Below are 19,219 nucleotides of genomic sequence, written 5' to 3'. Positions count from 1 at the left end.
GTTTTCTTAACCAACAGCTCTTGGAAGCAGCTGACAACTAAAAGAGTTTTAAAACCAAATCCCTTGATCTACATTTTAAATATTCAGATTTTTCTAGGAGTGTGTAGACATCCGTTTGAACCAGTAGTGATTCAACCCTTTCAAATTCTCCCATTAACCTCTTTGGATTCTCTTTCCCCAAATATAGAGTAAAAATAGATGTATAATAAAATTCATCTGTGTCCAGCAGCAAAAAAAAAAAACGTTTCTTTTGTTCTTCAACTCCCGCTATTTAATTTAATTTGTTAAAGCTAACATCGCTCTTTTTTACCGTGGCAACTTTAGCAAATTCTCCCCCTCAGACGATTGGATTGATTGATTACATGGTAAAGCAACTATCGTATGGTACTAACTTTCTTTTTTTAAACTCTTTTTTCCATTCTATTTGTATAGAATAGAATCCTTTTTTTTAAACTCCTTTTTTTTTACCTATTTTTTGAAACCATAACCTGCTGTAAGCATCACTAAAGCTGGCTTGTAGACTTTCAAATGCAGACACAGGTGAGACACTTAATGACAAAATAATCGGTGAATTCACAATTGGCCTTCATAAAAAAAAATATACATATATGTGTATTATTTCTGCAATACACAAGTCACAATGCACAAGGTTAAATGTAGGACAAAATTATAATCCCTGGCACACAGTAGCTTACTGGTGTACAAGAACCGTACACACGGACGGTGAATCAGGAGCCTATTCGTTAGGGAAATCAAAAGTTGAATCTTTAGATCACTTTTCTATGCCCTCCAAAAGCCCAGATCTGAAAGAAATAGGAGTGAAAGATAAGAATTGCAGTTGACCCTTGCACAAGTAAATAAAAAGAGCTGATTGTTGTGCTCACACACGCACACATACATGGACGCACACAGTGAGAGTATAGAAATTTTGTGCAAACATGCCAATCAATTCTCTAACCTTCAAGTTTGAATCCCAACTTCCTGTACATAAAGCACTGCCATCAGCTGACAATCCCAAACAACTAATGCGACCCTCATGAGAATTTTGAAGAGTTCCTAGATTCAAAACGACCTATCAAGACAGAGTACAAGGCAACTTCAAAAAGTCAGGCAATGAGCTGGGAGAACATAGAATTGGTACTTAAAATCATGGATGAGCATCAAATTGCAAAATTTGCTAGATTATTTCAAAAGAATGTCATGAAATAGCTCGTTTACTTCTCAAAGATTGGTTTTTTTTTTTTTAATTTTAGCCTCAGTACAGAATGTGAGGTGTTCACTTGGGAGTTGGGACCAAAACGGACCTTTTCTTGAACTCATTTTTAACCTCACGAGTTCGGATTTTTAAGCAACTGCAGGTATATCCTTCCTACACACCACCTCACAATTCAAAACAATAATGTTACTGCACGTATAAATTTGTCATGCAATAGCATTAAAAAAATAGAGAAAGGGTAAGAAGGAGAAAACACGCTATACTGGGTTAATGGGAGAAAGGAAGAAAAATATCAAAGTGGAACTGATTAATATTTGAAACGGGTTAAAATTGATTAGTGAAAGTTTCAGCCCAAAAAATTGGACAATTTTGAAACGGATGCATGCTAATTAGTAAAAAAGGTAAAAGTACCAAGTACCTGTCCCAATAAGGTATCCCATACATAGCAATCACCATTTGAATACCCAGCAAAAAGAAGTCTGCCAGAAATTGAAAATGCAATTGAAGTAACAGGCGGCACCTCATTATCCCCATGTTGCTGATAGTACACTTGCAGCTGATGCCCAGTCCTAATATCGAATAATCTGCAAGTTCCATCATCCGAACCAGTTCCAAATCTATTTCCATCTGGGAAAAATTTTACAGCATTAACATCTCCTTCATGACCATGAAAGGTCCGGACAGCCCGACTGGCAACCCGAGTGTCCCAAAGACGGGCAGTTGAATCACAAGACCCAGACACAAACATTCTTGAATTTGATCCATTAATGGAGACACTAAAAAAAAAAGAGAGCAAGAATGGTTCCAAGACAATGCGTTATTGCTACATCAAATGCTTCATGCAGAAGAAGATAATAAGATACAGAAAACATAATTAACGTCTGAATATACCTTAGCACATCAGCAGTGTGACCAGATTGAAATTCACCTCCAAAGACAGATGTCCTAAGACCTGTAGTTATATCCCACAAGCCACATGTTTGATCTCCAGAGCTAGTGATTAAGTGTGCATCTTCATCAGGAACATACTGACATGATGACACATAGCCCTTATGCCCACTAAGCATTTTCGACACTGGTAGATTACCATCTCTGTCAGTTGGAGAATTTAGGTTAAAGATGGAGCAAACGCTGTCGAGTCCACCACAGGCAACAGACTGCCCAGTCGGTGAGAAGGCACAAGTCATGACCCATGCACAGGGTAGCTTAATAGCATGTGTCTTTTGGCTTGTGAGAGCGTTCCATACTATTAATCGACCATCCTGGGATGCACTGACAATGCGATTCTTTTCTGGAGTCCAGTCAAGCGAATACACCTGAAACATGTTTATATAGTATAATTAATCACAAATGAAACAGCAAGTGAAACTTGAAATACTAGTGTCACTTCAATTACATAAATTTCATCTAAATCATGTTTATGTCAGTCATCACAGAGACAATAGAAAATGAAACTTGAAATACCAGTGTCACACCAATGCAAAATTTTCATCTAAATCCAAATTAAGTCAGCATGTTCAAAGGCACCATGCTTCCCAAGCAGCAAAAGTTCTGTTTTGTTTGCTTAGTTTCTCTATGAATTCTCAGCTACCAGTTACTATTCTCAAATTGATCATTGGACTTGAAATCGAAGAGGAAGGTTAAACCCCTTCGCCCCGGGGGGGGGGGGGGGGGCGGGTGTTTGTGGCTTGAAAGCCAAATGACTCTAAGAGTTACACCTGCCAAGGTACATTTAGCTCTCTTTTCAATTCCATTATTGTAACATAAGCAAGGAATGTAAGAAATGTAATTAAAATTCACTGAACAGCATAAGAAAAGGAGAACCAAATGATTTTGTCTCTAATCGTATCAAAATCAGGCAATTGCAGCATCATATGGTATTAGAAGAATCAAAATCAGCTTTCTGATGAAAATAGTTAGCCAAATTACAGTTTCCCAGCGGCCTGCCCAGCCGAATTCCAGATTTAGAACTTAATCCGAAAAGCTTGCTAACTGTTTGGAGCCTTTATGAGGCACCGTAATGAATAGCAATCAGTCGAATGTATGTCAAATTCCTAGGTTGAAGAATAAAATAACATATTATGTATATCACAAGGCCAAGGATAGATAATCAAGTAAAGTGAATCCAGCGAAATGAAAAGGTGACAAGAGGAAACGAGAATGACAAGTGAAAAACCTTGCCGTTATGGCCCTGCAGAGTCCGACAGCAAACCAGATCCGTTGGGCCGAAGCTCACCGGAGTTCTACCCTGCGACCTAGAGTATCCCGCCACTGCAACAGCCATAATTAATAGTAATTAATATAATTCCACACAAAAATTTAGCATCTTCCAGATCTAAGACATATACCTTGATAAACACCACAATTCAAACAAGTAAATATATAGCAAAAAAAAAAAACAAAAGAATGAAGGCGAACCAACCGTCGGTGTCAAGAAGGAGAAGACGCTTCTGTTTCAATTGGTCCCTGAGTGCACTGACAGTCTGGGTGGCGGCTAAGTGCCTCTCCTTCAGCTCGGCAACTGACATTTTTCCCTCCCCTTTTCCTCCCCAAACTCGACACAAATTCAAGTCCTCTGGACTCCTCCTACATCTTCCATAGCCTAATTCTCTTGGGTCAAGTGGGCTTCATTCTAAGGTTGCTACACGTATATAATCAGGACAAATCAAGAAAACTCTTCCTTAAATTTGGTCTTCTGGGTAATTACTAATAAAAATTAAGGGTTTTAGGAGCTAAAGAATTTTGATAATACAGGAGTAGGAGAGATATAGCGGCGGAGACGCACGGAGTAGAGACAGCCACGGCCGACTGTTACCGGTTACGGGTGACAGCTGAAACGGAGACTCCGGGTTAGAGACCCAAATGCCAAATTTTTTTGAGACTAATAGTGCCAAAGAGTGGGGCTTTTGTAGTAGTGGGGTATTCACTATTCAGATCACCAGTCACCGGTTCAGGGCTAGCCGTTGTTCAGATGTTAGGCCCACCCGTTTATGCTTTCTTTTCGAGTAATAAAATAATAGTACTAACAATCAGTGAAAAGTCAGAGGTGTGATGGTGGAACTGGAGGTACTGGTGGTTGGGGGGGCCATTGGCCTGAAGCCGCGGGGTCCGCATCTGCCGACGTGGCGGTAGCCTGTCCCTACCACGTAGACATAGGTACTGGGATGATGATCCATCCCACCCACCCAGCCACAGTGGCTTGGCCGTCTGTTTCCTTGATAAGGGCTTGGGTGCGTCGCAGTCGTACATTCACACCTCTCACACTCGGAAATAGTAGTGAGTTTCTGAGTTCTGACACCATTCTACCACTTTCCACATTTGAGAGAGACTTGAGAGTTGAGACTTTAGAGCAAAAATCACACGTAGTTTATTTACACACGACCACTTCACGGCCATTGAATCTGTTTGGGTAATTTAATTATTTATAAAAATTTATTGGGAAAATCGTTCAAAACGTCCCTCACATTTTACATGATGACTTTTTTCGTCCCTCACTTTTAAAAATGTAATTTTACATCCCTTGTGATTATTTTACAATTTGAAAATGCCAATCACTTATTTCTTTTTGTCATAATTTTCTTTTATTTATTTTTTTGTCCAAATTTAATTCGATATAAACACTTGATAATATTTAGGATTAAATATTTTCTTTATTTTCAAATTTCGAGTAAAAAAAATGAATATAAGTGAAAAACTAACAATTTTTTTAACCCATTTATATATCTATTTGATTTCACTAGAGCAGTATGAATAGTATGTAATATATCTCTATTTGATTTCACATGCTATTCATACTGTTCACGTAAAATCAAATAGATATATACATAGATTTAAAAAAAATTATTCACACACATGATCAATTAAAAGATGAAAAAATTCATTTTGAAAAATGTGAAGGATGAAAAAATTTATTTTGTGATATGTAAGGGAAGAAAAAATTTATTTTATGAAATGTGAAGGATTATGAATCGAATTATATAAAATTTAATTTGACAATTTTACCCTTAAAATATGATCACGTGCAAGACACGTGGTGAATTCCGACCAAAAACTAGTCGAAAATCTAAGTAGGGATCAAATTTGACCAATATGAATTTGTAAGGGATGTAAAATTACATTTTTAAAAGTGAGAGATGAAAAAAGTTATTTTGCAAAATGTGAGGGACGTTTTGAACGATTTTCCCAAATTTATTTAACTGTATCATAAATATATTTTTTTAATAAATTTTTATTTTTAATTATTTTTTTATTTCACATGCATTACATTAGAAAAAATACTATAATATTTTTTCAAAAATTTCTTTCAAATAATCTCCCATCCAAAAACATTTATTATTATTCTTTATGAATATATAATATATGGAACTTGTTTATATTAGTAGAAATAGTAACGGGGCAAGGGCGGGCATGGGGGAAGGCGAGGGACCTTTCCCCCGCCCGTTGCCCAAACATTCCCCGCCACCATTTCGTCGTCCATCGCTCGTTCCTGCTCCATCCCACTTCTCTCACATGTACTTGCGGGGCTAATAGAAAAAAAAATTTATATGAAAAAAGAGTAATTTCATCAATTTGAAATAATATCTGCAGTAAGTGTTATAATAATAAAATCTAGAGGAAAGTTCCTCCATAAACAATCATCAGAAATGGAACAAGCATATTTAGCAAAAACAATAAAGCAACATTAATTGTTCTAGGCACCCATGATGCTTCTCGGGTTGCAAAACTTTGTATGTCTACAAGAATATCGTTCACAAGCATTCCACGAGTTGATGCATTTGAGTCCATACTTTCAATCGTTTTAATGATTTTCTGATAAACTCTCATGAAGCATAGTAGTGTTCTATGTTCAAGATTAGACACTCTAATTGGAATAAATTCAACTAGAATGGGTTAAGATTTCGCGTTGTCGTGCTCTCCGCATTTGTTGACCCCAAAAAAAAAAAAAAAACTCTCCGCATTTGGTCATTAATGCTGGAATTGATTGAAAAAGAAAGGGTACCCAACCCAAACAAAAACCTTAGGAGAATGAGATGACTCCCGAGTCCCTCCACAATCAGACCAATCGATGGACTCAGGTTAATCCACAAGTCTGTTTGGATTGTGAATTATTAGAGATATTTTTACTGTAACACTTTTTGTGATGTGATGTATGTGAGATAAAAAGGTAATTGGGAAGGTAAAAAGGTGTATTGGAAATTGTAATGATGATGTAAGCAAATAAATTTGGGGAAATAAAATCCAATCCAAACAAACATTCCATACAATACCTCAAGTTGTGGCTTATTAAGGGGAAAAAACACTTAGACTAGCAAAATGTATGGTCAAGAAAAAAATATAAAACACATTACGACTAAGCGAATTAAATGATACAGAAAAAAGAGGAAAATGCCCAAGGAATCATACCCACCAAACGCGTTGAATTGAAATTGTTTTTATCCTTTAAAAACACTGGCCCCTATGGGGGTCGCTTCCTCCTCTCAACCACTGGATCACCAACACATAACAACCATATTTAAAGGCACATGGTGTTATGCTCAAAATTTTCTCATCATGTTACGTCACTTGGACGAGGTAGGAGTATGATGCGATAATCGTCCAAAGACGAAATAGAAACATCAAATAATAGATCCCAAAGTTTTCCTCTTAATGGGTGTTTTTTTTCCCTCTTAATGGTAGGTACGTATTAGTTTTCTCAGGGAGATACAGAGGAAAAAAAAAACAATCAATTTACAATCTACTCAAATATTGCCACGTGGCATCAACTTATATCTTTAATTGTTTTTTAGTCTAATTTGCCAGTTGGGCTTAAGCAAACAACTGTCGGGAAGCGAATTCATACAGTAATTGTTTAAGCTTTTAGAGCACCTTAAACATTACAAATAAATGTGAATAATCTCGGTTTCAAGAGTGATTTATTTAATGCTGATCGCATATAGAAGAAAATGAGACCAACTAAACTTTTTGAAAATTAGGCCGCATACAATTCACAAGCATTTCTGAATCTTAAACGTTTTAATATTTCCATTTGACCTCTTGCAGACTTGTAGTACTAATGTGTTTCTTAATTGATTTTCCCTTTTTTTTTTGGGGGGGGGGGGGGCTTTGTTTGGAAGGGAGCGGGGGCGCCAAGGTAGGTTGACTGGGGTGAGCGGAGGAGAAAACAAGCCACAGAAATGAAAGCCAAATAAAATAGAACAGACAAAAAGGCTTATTTTCTGCCCTGCCCTTTCCTTCAATAGAATGAAATTCACAACTTGACGATTGTTTAGCTATATATCATGAAATGATTACTTCTGCTGGCCAATGACACTCAAGCTTATTATTACCTCAGCTATCCAAATAATATCCCCTTTCTCTTCATGTATTGCCACCAGGATAACTGCACTGACCATAGCCTGCAAGAGCGGAAAATTTCGGAGCGCAAGAAACGAGAAAATTGTTACCATCAATATTTGCCTAGGAGGTAAAAGGAAAAGACAGTCCGATGCAATGCTCGTGTAAATTTTGACCGTCGAATAATGCTGAATGGAATTCTAGTAACACTAGTGCGGAAAAATATTCTGCCACCTGTTGCACTCACAGAACTGGCAGGGCATATACAACGCAAATTTATCCCACAACCCCTCCCCCCTCCCCCCCCCCCCCCCCCCCCCCCCCCCCCCCCCCCAAAACACAAAAACCAATCCCATTCACAAGGTAAAGATACCACATTGACAAAAAAACCGGTTCTTATGTATTGACATGAAACCGAACAAGTTTAACCTGAAGAAATGAATGGTCTTACTTGGATTAGTATAAGTAAGAGTGGCGGTCTGCAGGAAATCGCAGTTCCAAGGATTCCTGCCAGCAGTTTGATAGAGGAGATTCATTGCATAGGCAGCATGTGCTGCCACAGTATTTGGGTCAAAACATGTTCCACCAGTTTGAATTGGACTACAATCAATACCTTGGGCACAGGCATAGTCAAGATTTGACTGCAATTGAGCATCAGAAACACCCGGTTTGGGCACACACCAACCAGCTGCTGGCTTTGGTACTGGTGTAACTGGGGTTATGGGAGTTGTGGGACTCACAGGGGCAGGAGTTGCCGGAGTTGCTGGAGTTGTAGGAGTCTGGGAGGAAGATTGGCCACGATGTTATTAGTTAGCAAATGCAACCCAGATCGTAACATGAGCTATAAATTCCAACATAACTTTGATGAAGTTCAAGGTATTCCCTGGTTGCAAATATCTATCTATTTACTAGAAAGATTTATGAAAATCAAACCAATTTCTCTTAAGCGTTGCTGCTATATTCAGGCGAGACCACATCAGCGGTTACCGAACTTATGTTGATGTATGAAAACTACCAGCAATGCACGTGCTAAGACTGGACTATCAGCTGATTCCGTTAAACTATTTAAGGCTCTCTAAACATTTTGAGGAATTTACTTGTGAATTAAATTACTACAGGTCCTGCATCGATCGATGGTGATTACCTGACTGTTCTTTGAAAGATCAACATCATAAGTCACAGAGAGATCAGGCTTGAAGAGCCCAAATGACCGTTCTGAGCTTGGCCCGGGTTTCAAATCCTCATCAAAGAGGGCAAATATATAGGTGTCAACAGACTTTCCAGGCATCAGGGGAGTGCCAACCAATGATCTGAGGTGGCTTATCAAGTTCCCGTTGAAGGCTTTTGCATTGTCCAGACTTGGGCCAACTTCAGTGGGATCTCCCTTGTATGGCCACCCTGTCTCTGCAACCACAATCTCGACATCCTTGAATCCCAATGCATTGAGGGCAGAATGTACTGCATCCACCTACATTAGTGCACACGGAAGGTAAATTTTGTTAACCCCTCGAAGCACTTGGGAAGGTAAGTTGGTTAGTGAGAATAATTATAATCCCCGTTGGCGGTCCTTGTTATCTACAATGAAATAATTTTTTTTTTTAAAAAAAAGCATAAATTGTGATGAAATATCAGGTCCACAACTAGTGGTCCCTTGTTCAAAGAAATCTAACGAGAAAATTTTACACCCATATAGTCCAGATCAAACAAAACCCAATTGCCGGACAAGCTTCTCTGGTTTCTGTTCGCTACAATTATTAGCATTGCCAGCCTGTCATCTATGGAAAGTTGGGCTCCAGGCAGGCAATATGCTTTGAAGCAGGACAATTTCCACCATAAGAGGCCACGGTAATCATACAGTTGCTGCTGGATAAGGATATGCTCGAAAATTGTATGACAATTGCAGTCTTAGTAGTAGGTATAGTCAATTTTTTGTTACCTTACTGCATAGAAATGATGCTCAGCTTGAAATAGAGGCAAACTTTCGGTACAAAAATATCGATGACCCACCCACCATCCAGATGCCCCTTCAACTTAACATGAACCAATATGCTAACACTCAAAATCATGTAGTCCATCTGCTGCTGCTGCTGCCACTTGACTCTTATTAGGTAAATAAAATTACTACGATAAGAAAAATGCGACAATGGTCCCAAGTAAATAAGATATTCCATTTGGGATCTCAATTAATTTTGAAGATATTTTCCACCTGAAACTCATCGAAAATTAAGTGACAAACTACCAGTCCAAGAGGAGCTTGTAATTAACTTAACGTATACTTCCTTCAAAAAAAAAAAAATTAACGTATATTAACTGGCAGTATCACTACTTGCAGTTGAAGTAACAGCCGCCGACATCGATTTTGCGCAGGGGAAAAACAAAAAGGCCAAAAAAAAAAAGGTCATGCAAGACAAATTAGGACACTAACTTCAATGCGTCCAGGCTGTAAGTGGGACCAGGTAATTATAACTAACCTGAGCATCAAACATGTTCATGTACTTAATACCCGTTCCTGAGTCGACTCGTCCAGCATTGGGTTGGAAGAGACAGAAAGCCAACGTCTCGGCCCGTGGATCACTCTGGTATGCAAAATACGGATACGGGTTTATCATAAAAGGGGAACCGTTGGCTTGATGAAATTGCAATAACGCTTTCATTGTGCCCCCGAAACCCGGGTTAAATGTTCCGGATGATGGCGGGTCGGACTGAGTCAACACGGCCATTGAATGAACCGTCGACACCTTAATTTTCCCACCAAGCGAAGCTGCAGATTCAAATAATTTTTTTTTGTTATCAATCCGTTTTCTTATCAAAATTTTTTTTTTCAAAAATAAGAAAGCAATACTGAAGAAGACGAGAGTGAAAAGTATTGGGAGTAGCTGAAGAGGAGCGACCAGCATTGAGGGCGTTTTGGACATTTTGCATCGCCGGTAAGAGTTGAGAAATAAGGTTTTGGTCGGTGGCGGTCATGACCTCATTACCGACGGTGATGACGAGAATTTTGCTAGCTGGGTAATAAGGCAAGACGTTGGTGGCGACCCATTGTCCCGCGAAATTAGGGTCGGAGGCAAGCGCGGGAATGTCTCCGTTGGCTGCGCCAATAACAATGCCGATGCCGGTATCGGCCAAGGCTCTGATGATAGCTGGATCGGCTCCGTACAGTCTGACCTTCTCAATGCTAGTGGACTGGAGTAGCTTCGCGGTGGCAGCGGGCGGGGGCAAGTTGTCGGCGACTTGTCCATAATTCACGCCAATGAAAGATTGAGAGCCTGAAAAATATGAAAAAAAAAAAGAAGAATCCGCCACGAGTTAGGTAGCCCTCAGGCTCAGTCGCCACTAGCCAGAGTTAAGAAAAAGAATGGAAAACGCGTTTGCAGTAGAATATGTAACTGACGTGGTGTTTGACTATATAATATAATCGTAGACATAACTAACAAAGCCTGCCCCCTCTCCTTAGTAGTCCTTAGAAAGCAGTATGAAGAGAATACATGATGATCATTCTGCAGAGTCAAGTCAACGAAGTCTTTGTATGGTAACCATACACTACTGCATCATTAATTATAGAGTATAATTTTGCAGACAGGTGTTCACTTCCTTAACTTGAGATTATTCTAGACAATATTTTGGATATAGTAATATATTACAGGAGCTCATTGCCATTCTAAAAACCAAAAAAAAAAAAAAAAAAAAGAGGAGGAGGTGCTCAGGTTCTGTTATCCGAAGTCAAAAAAATGGAACTAATTAACAAGAAATTAACTCTTTTTTCTCTATAAAAAACTAGTATTATATTTGCACGAACATGCGTTTGTAGAACACTATAAATATACTGAGTACTGAAATGATTAGTAGAAAACGATAGTAGTGGAGTAGTACAGTACTTACAGGCGAAGTGAAGAAATTGGAAAAAAAGAGGGCAAAGGGCGGCGGCGCAGATGAAAAGAGGAGAGTTGTGATTGAAGAGAGGCATGATGCATGGACTTTGAGAGCTCTGTGGTCGTCGGAATTACTCAAAAAGCGTTAGTGATTTTGTAATTAGAAGATTGGAGGCGGAAAGGAGCGAAAAAAGGGAGCGAGATAGAGAGAGAGAGATAGTGAGAGAGGCAGAGGGGGGGGGGAGAGTAATATCAATATGTATTCAAGTTGATGGTGATGGCATGGAGTGGGGCAGTTTTACATTTGGACGGATTTGTAACGGTAACATGCTATGCTATTGCATTCGCAGGGTGAAAGAAAATCTATGTATCCGCGTATGCTGAAATCCATCTGTGCGTCTGACGTGTGTTGTTGGAAGTTGGTACCTGTGGAACATGGCCGGGGATTTACGTAATAACAGCTCGCCCTTCCCTGCTTTGTTGGTTCACCGTTTGTGCATCCGTCCGTCATTGAGTGGTCGCGTGCATATACGTCTTCATTTCTCGAAGAGGACCAAATTCTAAAACGTGGGAATAGGACCAGCAAAAGAAAAGATAAAAAAAAATGTCCAGGCTCCGGTCCATAGTTATTTAAAACCAACCCGGCCAACAAGCCGATAAAGGATTTGGGTGAACAGGTCAACGGTTCAACCATCGGATCACTGGTTGAATCATCCGGATCTGTGTTTTAGGGTGGCTAAACATATTGTTGACTTTGCTGGAAAAAAAAAATCAAACTTCTTTTTAGCGAATTACGCTGGTGGATGAACACCCTTATCAATTATTACCATTTATTCAGGATCCGTAAGTAACTGAGTGATCTCATAATCTCCATAAGTAGCTAGTTGATCACAATTGGGTAGCGGGGTGCACAGAAAGAAACAAAATATCTACATGTCCATGGCCTGTCTTTTTTTTTTTCACTTCATTTTAACTCAAGTAGATTGGACTCCTGAATCTAATTATAATTCTAATTCTTCATTTTAACTCAGGTCGATTAAAATTCTAAATTTTAACCCTATGCACTGGCGGACCCCAGTGGTTTTGTTGAATGTTCGGACACTTTTCTGGTGACTAATATTCCTGAGTAAAATGTCTAATTTTGAAGACATCCCCGATGCGTCCAATTTCTGAACAATGCTCTTTTTCATTCATAGTGAAAGTAGGTACGAGCAAGGTCACAATCTAGCAAAAGCATGCTATTAAGCTTGTGAAGTCAAACTTTCCCCGCTGCTACTTGCGCTGGCACAGGTTGATTTGAGAGCAGTAGCTCTTGTTTTTTAACTACCACTTGTTTTAATTTTAATTGCTATAAAATTATCGTTTGAGCAAGAAAAAAGAAAATCATGTTGACCTGGTTGTTCGGTAAACTAGGAAGATAAAGCGTCCAAATATCAGTCATCGCCACTGCAACAGCCATACTGCGCTTGCCGCCGTGTCAAAACATATTACCTACTATATCAGCCACCTCTCATCAAGCCATGCCACTAAATTTCGGGGAATATATTGCTCTCAAAAGTAGTATCATGTATTTGACTCAAGCCACAACCATAATCAGAGAAGTGCGTACATGACCATGACAAAGATTCAGATCGCTAACATATGAAAAAAACACTAAACACTAAAATCTCACACAGCCAAGATGCTCTGCCGCACAGAAGCGAAATAAAAAAAGCACCATAACTAAAAGCACTTGGGACCCAAAAGAAAAAAGAGTAGATCCAAATGTCACCAAGAATGAAATAAATGAAATCGACACTCAACCTTACAAAGGTATTGAAACCAAAAACAAATGATGGGAGAATTATCAGCAATTAGTGGGAGAACTCTCCTCATTTACCCTCCAGAATGGGAGACCGGAGTAGTAACAAATTGACCATCCTTGTATACATGAACATACTGATGTGGCAAAGCGTGTTCCCCCTGCAATAGATCACATAGCTAAGTAACAAGAAACAAGCAGAGATACAGATCAATTTCTGGTGTTTTCTTTTGATTACATATCTTGTAAATTATTTGAGGAAGTGATACTTGCAATCTTAGCAACTTAATTCTAACAACAAGCAGTATCTCCGTGTAGCTCCATTAGAAAATCTATGCACCAACTGGGTTAATTCTGCAGTCTGAGCCTAACAATCATTCTTAAATAACTAAGAACTACTTACGAAGAGGCAGGTACTTAAGATCTATTTAACAATACCATGTGATTCATTTTCTTCTAACAATATATATCCTGTGACCTTAAACTTTGCTTGTGCCACAAATATGTGAAGTTTCCAGAGATTTAGGAACTATGTAAAATTAATCAGCCAATATAACTGTTAAAACTTTGCTTGTGCCACAAAGATGTGAAGTTTCCAGAGATTTAGGAACTATGTAAGATTAATCAGCCAATATAACTTGATTAAGCTCGCAGGGAAGGAACAAAGTAGACAAAAGATCTGTAATTTACACTTCCCTACACACTTCTTAGTCATTAATGATCTTTGAAAATTTGCTAAGCAATTAAAGCAATAATCCCCTTTTCCTCTTTCTTCTATATGGGGTCTCTATATTAGTATTTTAGGCCATAAGCAAGAAGATTCAACATACCCAATCATCATCTTGCCCAGCACCAGGCACTAAGACATTGATATCACTTGACTTAGCTGTTGTTATAGACGCTCCCAGAGAGTCTTTACTCAAATATAACTGGCAACCACCTGTATTATCCACTGAAATTGTTGGAGCTGAACCCTGTAACAACCAGACAAAAGATAAAAGACAAATACAAGTTTTGAGAAAGAAATCACGCTGAAGTAAATGCTTTTTATCAACTGACAGCCATAGCACATAGTAAAGTATAATAAAAACCAAATTTCCTAGCATCAGAAGTGAGATACAACTGAGAATCAGAATCTTCTTCAACTCACAAAAGGCATCAATACCTGACATTGCACCTCAATGCCATTACAGTTAACAATCTCACAAGCTGCCACCACATCCTGTTAACCACATTTTAATTAAAAAAAAAAAAGAGAGTAAGCCAGATGGCCTCAACATGATAGGAAACCTGAAATACAATTAAATATATACGTCCACTTGCCTTAAATACAACTCCCATCTTAGAGCATTTGTCAATTGTTATATTGTTAACTTTTCCTGCACACCATCCCATCCAAGTCAAGCTTCAAACTACTAGATCTACAAAAACTAAGTCAAAACTATGACAAATTGGTTAAGTGATGCCCCTTTGCATCTATAAGAGGGTAACATTCATCAGTACAATCAAGGATTACCTTGGATCTGAAGGACAGAATCCTTGCACCCAAAGATGTACACAGACTGCTTTGCATCACAATCATCAATTACCAAGTTCTTTTTCCCAATTTGATTTTCTACCACCCATCTGCCAAGAATAAAGCAGACAACAGATCAGTGACTCTATGACTATCATCAATTACATACAAATCAGGTACTATAGCATTGACTCACTTACGACCCATTTGAAGCTCTAATTTTGGAGGTCCTGCTTTTGAGAAAGAGGACGAACTAACCCGGCTTTCTTTTTCACCAGCACTTACAACACCACTTCTATCAGCACGGTTTTTCGTCTTCATATCAGCTGTGACCTTTCTCAATCCTGTAAACCAGATTACATCATAGGTGTCCAATGTAACCTATGAAATGAACTAGAACGATGGAGGGGCAACGTTACCAGAAGTCACTGGCTTTCCAGAATTAATTTCTTCAAATACAGCAGCCATCCCTTCCTTTGGCTGTGAGGATGAAGGCTTAGGAGGTTCAGAACTGAAAAGGGAAGCCGGTGGTGGAGGTGGAGGGGCAGGTGCACCAGATGCAGAAGCCTTTGTAGCTGCAAAAACTACAGTTTTCCCTGACGCACTCCATACAGGGCCCAAGGGATAATGGCTCTTCACATAATCCCTCAATCCTGGTATGTAAAGCTCCTTCAAGGCTTTGGCCCATTCGACATGATTCGCGTCCTTGTTTCTGTACTCCACAAGGATCTAAAGTGCCATGAAAAGATTAGAACCTACAACTCATTTAAAGTTGCCTTCTATCTATTCATTAGCCTTAAGTGGTAGAACCACTGGAAACAGCCAATCAACAAGATGCAGAAGGCACGACAATGCTCTTCAGGTCATAAGATAAAGGACTCTCTATGTACTCTTTAAGCTCGTTCCTCACAAGAAACACAAACCCGAGTTTTAATCTTAGACACCCAAGAAAAAAATATGGAGGGTTGGGGGAGGGGGGAGGGGAGAGAGCACGCATGCCGTCTGCACAAGGAAACAAGTGACATATACATTCTTTTCTTTTAAAGAAAACCTGGAAATTTTTATAATTACTTCTGATCAACATTTTCAGACTTGACCCAAGAAAGACCATTAGCACAAAAATCAAAACCAAAGAAGCACCAATGGCGTAATTAAGTACATATTTCAGGTACAATAAATAGATTGACACGTAGTTTGGATCAATTACCCCCATCTTGAAGGAAGAGAAAGCTAGACCAGGAAGTAGAGATGGGAAAAAGGTAAGATAATTTAAGGGAACAAAGAAACATAATTTGATACATTTGCCTACAGATTATTCACACGGCAGATACTTTAACTGCCTATTGCACAACAGAAGCATAACATTTCTTGATAACAGATACAGCGAGAGCACGAGGAATTCAAGTGCACTTGGAAATGACAATGCACCTTGTTACTGTAAAATTCAGCCATCTGCCAACTTTCTTCAACATGTGCAATAGGCATGCTCATACCTACAACCGTGCAGCTGAACATGTAAATTTGAGGGCAAAAAAAGCATCTCCATACAACATTTATTATTCAACCTGGAGAAATATCATCTTACCACAGTCCTTTCCGGAGTATGCAATCCATGCCAGAGCAGTTAGACTGTCAGTAGCAGCCTTCAAGTGGTTGAAGAAATCAGATCGCCTTCCTTCAGTCATTTTTGTTGCTTTCACAATCACCTCGTTCAGTGGTTTGAGAAATTCAACCAAACCTGCCATGTCAGGTTTCTGCACAGACAAAGTTACATAACAAGAGTCACAGAGGCAGCATGAGAAAAGCTTAGAAAATGGCGAACAAAATGACAACAATAAGAATATCAGGCTTAAACATCTGTAAACAATAGCGTAATGAGCCTTAATCCAGGTGAGAAATTACCCTGGATGACAATGTCATTTTGTGCAAGTTACTAGCTGTGATGAAATTATTGCATTGCAACAAAATGAGCAACCTCATGCGCACTGCAGCAATTACTTGGCTTCAATTTAATGTTGAGTATCTAATCAATGCTAATTTATATTTTTTTTAATCCAATAAAAGATCATAAAATGAAACTTGAAGAAATTTTATTTTGATTCTGATCAACCACAATTACTGCACAGGTCTTTTTTTTTCCATCAATCTGCATATACTATAATTTATGAGTCCTAATTCTTCAACAACAACGGAATGATATTTGTTAATTCCATTACATTAAATCCGTCCTACATGCATACTCCAATAAATCAAAACATTACATATATCAGGCACCAAAAAAAAAAGCACTTCAATCTTACGTCCAACAATGAACAACCAGCTTAATTAGCCAAATAACCACCTTAATTAGCCAAAAGAAAGTAAAAAGAAACAAAACAAAACGGTAATGTTCAGGCCATTAATATTATTGCAACAAAAACACACTGACCTGAGACTGCTTGACTTTGATTAGAAGCTCTTTCTGAGTGGAGAAAGCCTGTTCAATGATCTTAGTAACATCCAGAACCTGTCCTCCAATCTTCTCCGCAGCACTCGAAACCCTACCAACGAATTGCGCTATGAGATCCTCATATGCAACGATGGACGGATCCAAGGAAGCCGCATCTCCGCCAATATCCGGCGAACCACCTCGTCCACACGACAGAGCTTCAAGACGCGCCACCGCCGACTCCAATCTCTGTATTAATTTCTCATCCATTGCCCCCAACCCTCTCCCCCCCTTGTATCCGTGTAATTCTCGTTTTATGTACCCCGTCAATGTGTGTTTCAGATAGAGCAGATCTGGTCGCTGTTAAATTGTTGCTCGTTTTGGGTGTGAGAGTGATGGCTTTTAAGCTGTAGACCGCCGAAAGGCGAAAAAAGTGGATTTAGGTAATTAGGAAAATTGAATAAAAGGAAGGGAATAAAATGATGTAAACGGGGCGCGAATCAAAATCTCGGACAAACGGGATTGGGCGGGTAGTGGGAAAGATGCTTGGGGGATACACGTGTCCCATGACCTGGGAAATGTTGGTGTTTCTTCTTGACTTGGGGAACAACCCCAACAAAATAAAAAAATTACTTGGGATCTGTAGTGCTGAATCCGAATTTTTCCAGACATTCAGATGTTTTGAGTGTTTGATAAATGAAAATTTATTTGCTGAACTTGTTAAGCAGTGCTGAATCTGTGTGTATTTTTTCAGCACAAAAATCCTAACTGAATGCTTAATTCTGATAAGAATCAATAGAATTACTTCAGCTACCTTATCTTATCTACCAAATCTACTCTTGTTTGTTAATTATATTCAAAATTCTTATCTAATTAAACAACATAATATTCTCTATCTAACTATTTTTAGTTTCTCTTTTCTCCCTTTTAATGACTTTCATATCTTCTCCATATTTCTCATATAATATATTTCATATTTTATATTAATTTGATTTAAAAATAAATATTGTCATTTTCATACCTAACAATTTTTAATTAATTAAATCATAGATTCTATTTCTTTTTTAAATGAAATGATATAAAGGCAAAATTGTCAAATTAAACTTATTAAGCATTTAGCTATAAATATTTATCAAACAGTATAAATAGGTTTAGCATTAAAATTCAGACATTCATATATTTTTTCAGTGCTTAAAATTCAGCAAATTAATTATTTCAGTATTCAGATTTCAAAATTCATATTTCAAAATTCAGATTCAGTTTTATCAAACGGAACCTTGGGGAACAAACACCTCTATTCGATCCAATTTCGAACGATCTTTTCTAGCTTCCTCCCTTTTGAGGTTGTTTAGTTTGATGCTAATTTTGGATGGTACAATATAGAGTTGATGCATGAACATTAGGCCTTGTTCGGAAAACAAATTTTCAAACGTTTTTCATGAATACATTTTTCAATCACCTTTTTATCTTATATTTATCAAATTGCTACAGTATTTTTTCTACAAAAAAATCCAGAAAAATGCAATCAAAAAATGACCTTAGCATGCCTAAATGCATAAAAATATTGGAAATTACAATTAAATTTGGTATGATTGTTATATTTTTTTTTTCACAAGTTAGTACATATTTAGACACGCAATTGTAGATATGCATTATTTTTTAAGTACACGGATAAAATTTATAAATAGAACAAAATTATATAAATGTACGCTATAGCATATCATATAAAAACTACAACAATCCTAGCCATAGATGTCCTCGGTCTGACAATGTTGAACGAGTGCCATTGACGTTGATAAGTACTCGACATAAAGTTTCCGTCAGTCCGTTGCCCTAATATATTGATTCTTTTTTGGGTAAATTTGGACCAGTTTTGATGATGATGCTTTTTCATCATTTTCAAGTTTAATACATGATGTTACATCTTTGTATCGTCCACATATATCTCAAATGTCGATCGGTGGTACTCTTGTAGTTTCACTCCTGTAGTTTTGCTTCTCCTCTTCATCCTATCCCTGGTTCCGATTTTTCATATCATGCCCCATATTGCCCATTT

The 19,219-nt window shown here is 38.2% G+C and overlaps 3 protein-coding genes across 4 annotated transcripts; all 3 read right to left on the bottom strand.

The window, feature by feature from the left end:
• Positions 1–553: 553 nt before the first annotated feature.
• On the bottom strand, positions 554–4,215 carry LOC113731294 (guanine nucleotide-binding protein subunit beta-2). Its single transcript, XM_027256472.2, has 6 exons — positions 3,639–4,215; positions 3,393–3,487; positions 2,108–2,532; positions 1,635–1,992; positions 959–1,072; positions 554–803 (listed from the first exon to the last, which is right to left on the bottom strand). The coding sequence occupies exons 1-6, from the start codon at positions 3,742–3,744 to the stop codon at positions 768–770; spliced, it is 1,134 nt and encodes a 377-aa protein (XP_027112273.1). The 5' UTR covers positions 3,745–4,215; the 3' UTR covers positions 554–767.
• Positions 4,216–7,413: 3,198 nt separating this feature from the next.
• On the bottom strand, positions 7,414–11,645 carry LOC113731292 (glucan endo-1,3-beta-D-glucosidase-like). 2 transcript variants are annotated; one of them, XM_027256469.2, is made up of 7 exons: positions 11,429–11,645; positions 10,441–10,815; positions 10,021–10,310; positions 8,694–9,017; positions 8,163–8,328; positions 8,001–8,056; positions 7,414–7,611 (listed from the first exon to the last, which is right to left on the bottom strand). In XM_027256469.2, the coding sequence occupies exons 1-7, from the start codon at positions 11,511–11,513 to the stop codon at positions 7,504–7,506; spliced, it is 1,404 nt and encodes a 467-aa protein (XP_027112270.1). In that variant the 5' UTR covers positions 11,514–11,645; the 3' UTR covers positions 7,414–7,503. The 2 variants fall into 2 exon arrangements, with proteins under 2 accessions (XP_027112270.1, XP_027112268.1); XM_027256467.2 differs by having other exon boundaries at positions 8,001–8,328; positions 11,429–11,643.
• Positions 11,646–12,939: 1,294 nt separating this feature from the next.
• LOC113731291 (cyclase-associated protein 1-like) lies at positions 12,940–17,655 on the bottom strand. Its single transcript, XM_027256466.2, has 10 exons — positions 17,164–17,655; positions 16,321–16,489; positions 16,164–16,228; positions 15,155–15,464; positions 14,932–15,079; positions 14,736–14,845; positions 14,543–14,598; positions 14,385–14,441; positions 14,050–14,193; positions 12,940–13,380 (listed from the first exon to the last, which is right to left on the bottom strand). Exons 1-10 carry the CDS (start codon positions 17,431–17,433, stop codon positions 13,294–13,296), a joined length of 1,416 nt encoding a protein of 471 aa, XP_027112267.1. The 5' UTR covers positions 17,434–17,655; the 3' UTR covers positions 12,940–13,293.
• Positions 17,656–19,219: the final 1,564 nt, after the last annotated feature.

Source organism: Coffea arabica, chromosome 2e (assembly GCF_036785885.1).
Source record: "Coffea arabica cultivar ET-39 chromosome 2e, Coffea Arabica ET-39 HiFi, whole genome shotgun sequence".
NCBI classification, from domain to species: Eukaryota; Viridiplantae; Streptophyta; class Magnoliopsida; order Gentianales; family Rubiaceae; genus Coffea; species Coffea arabica.
Note: the sequence above shows the minus strand (reverse complement) of the source record. Positions and strands in the feature narration are given on the sequence as shown.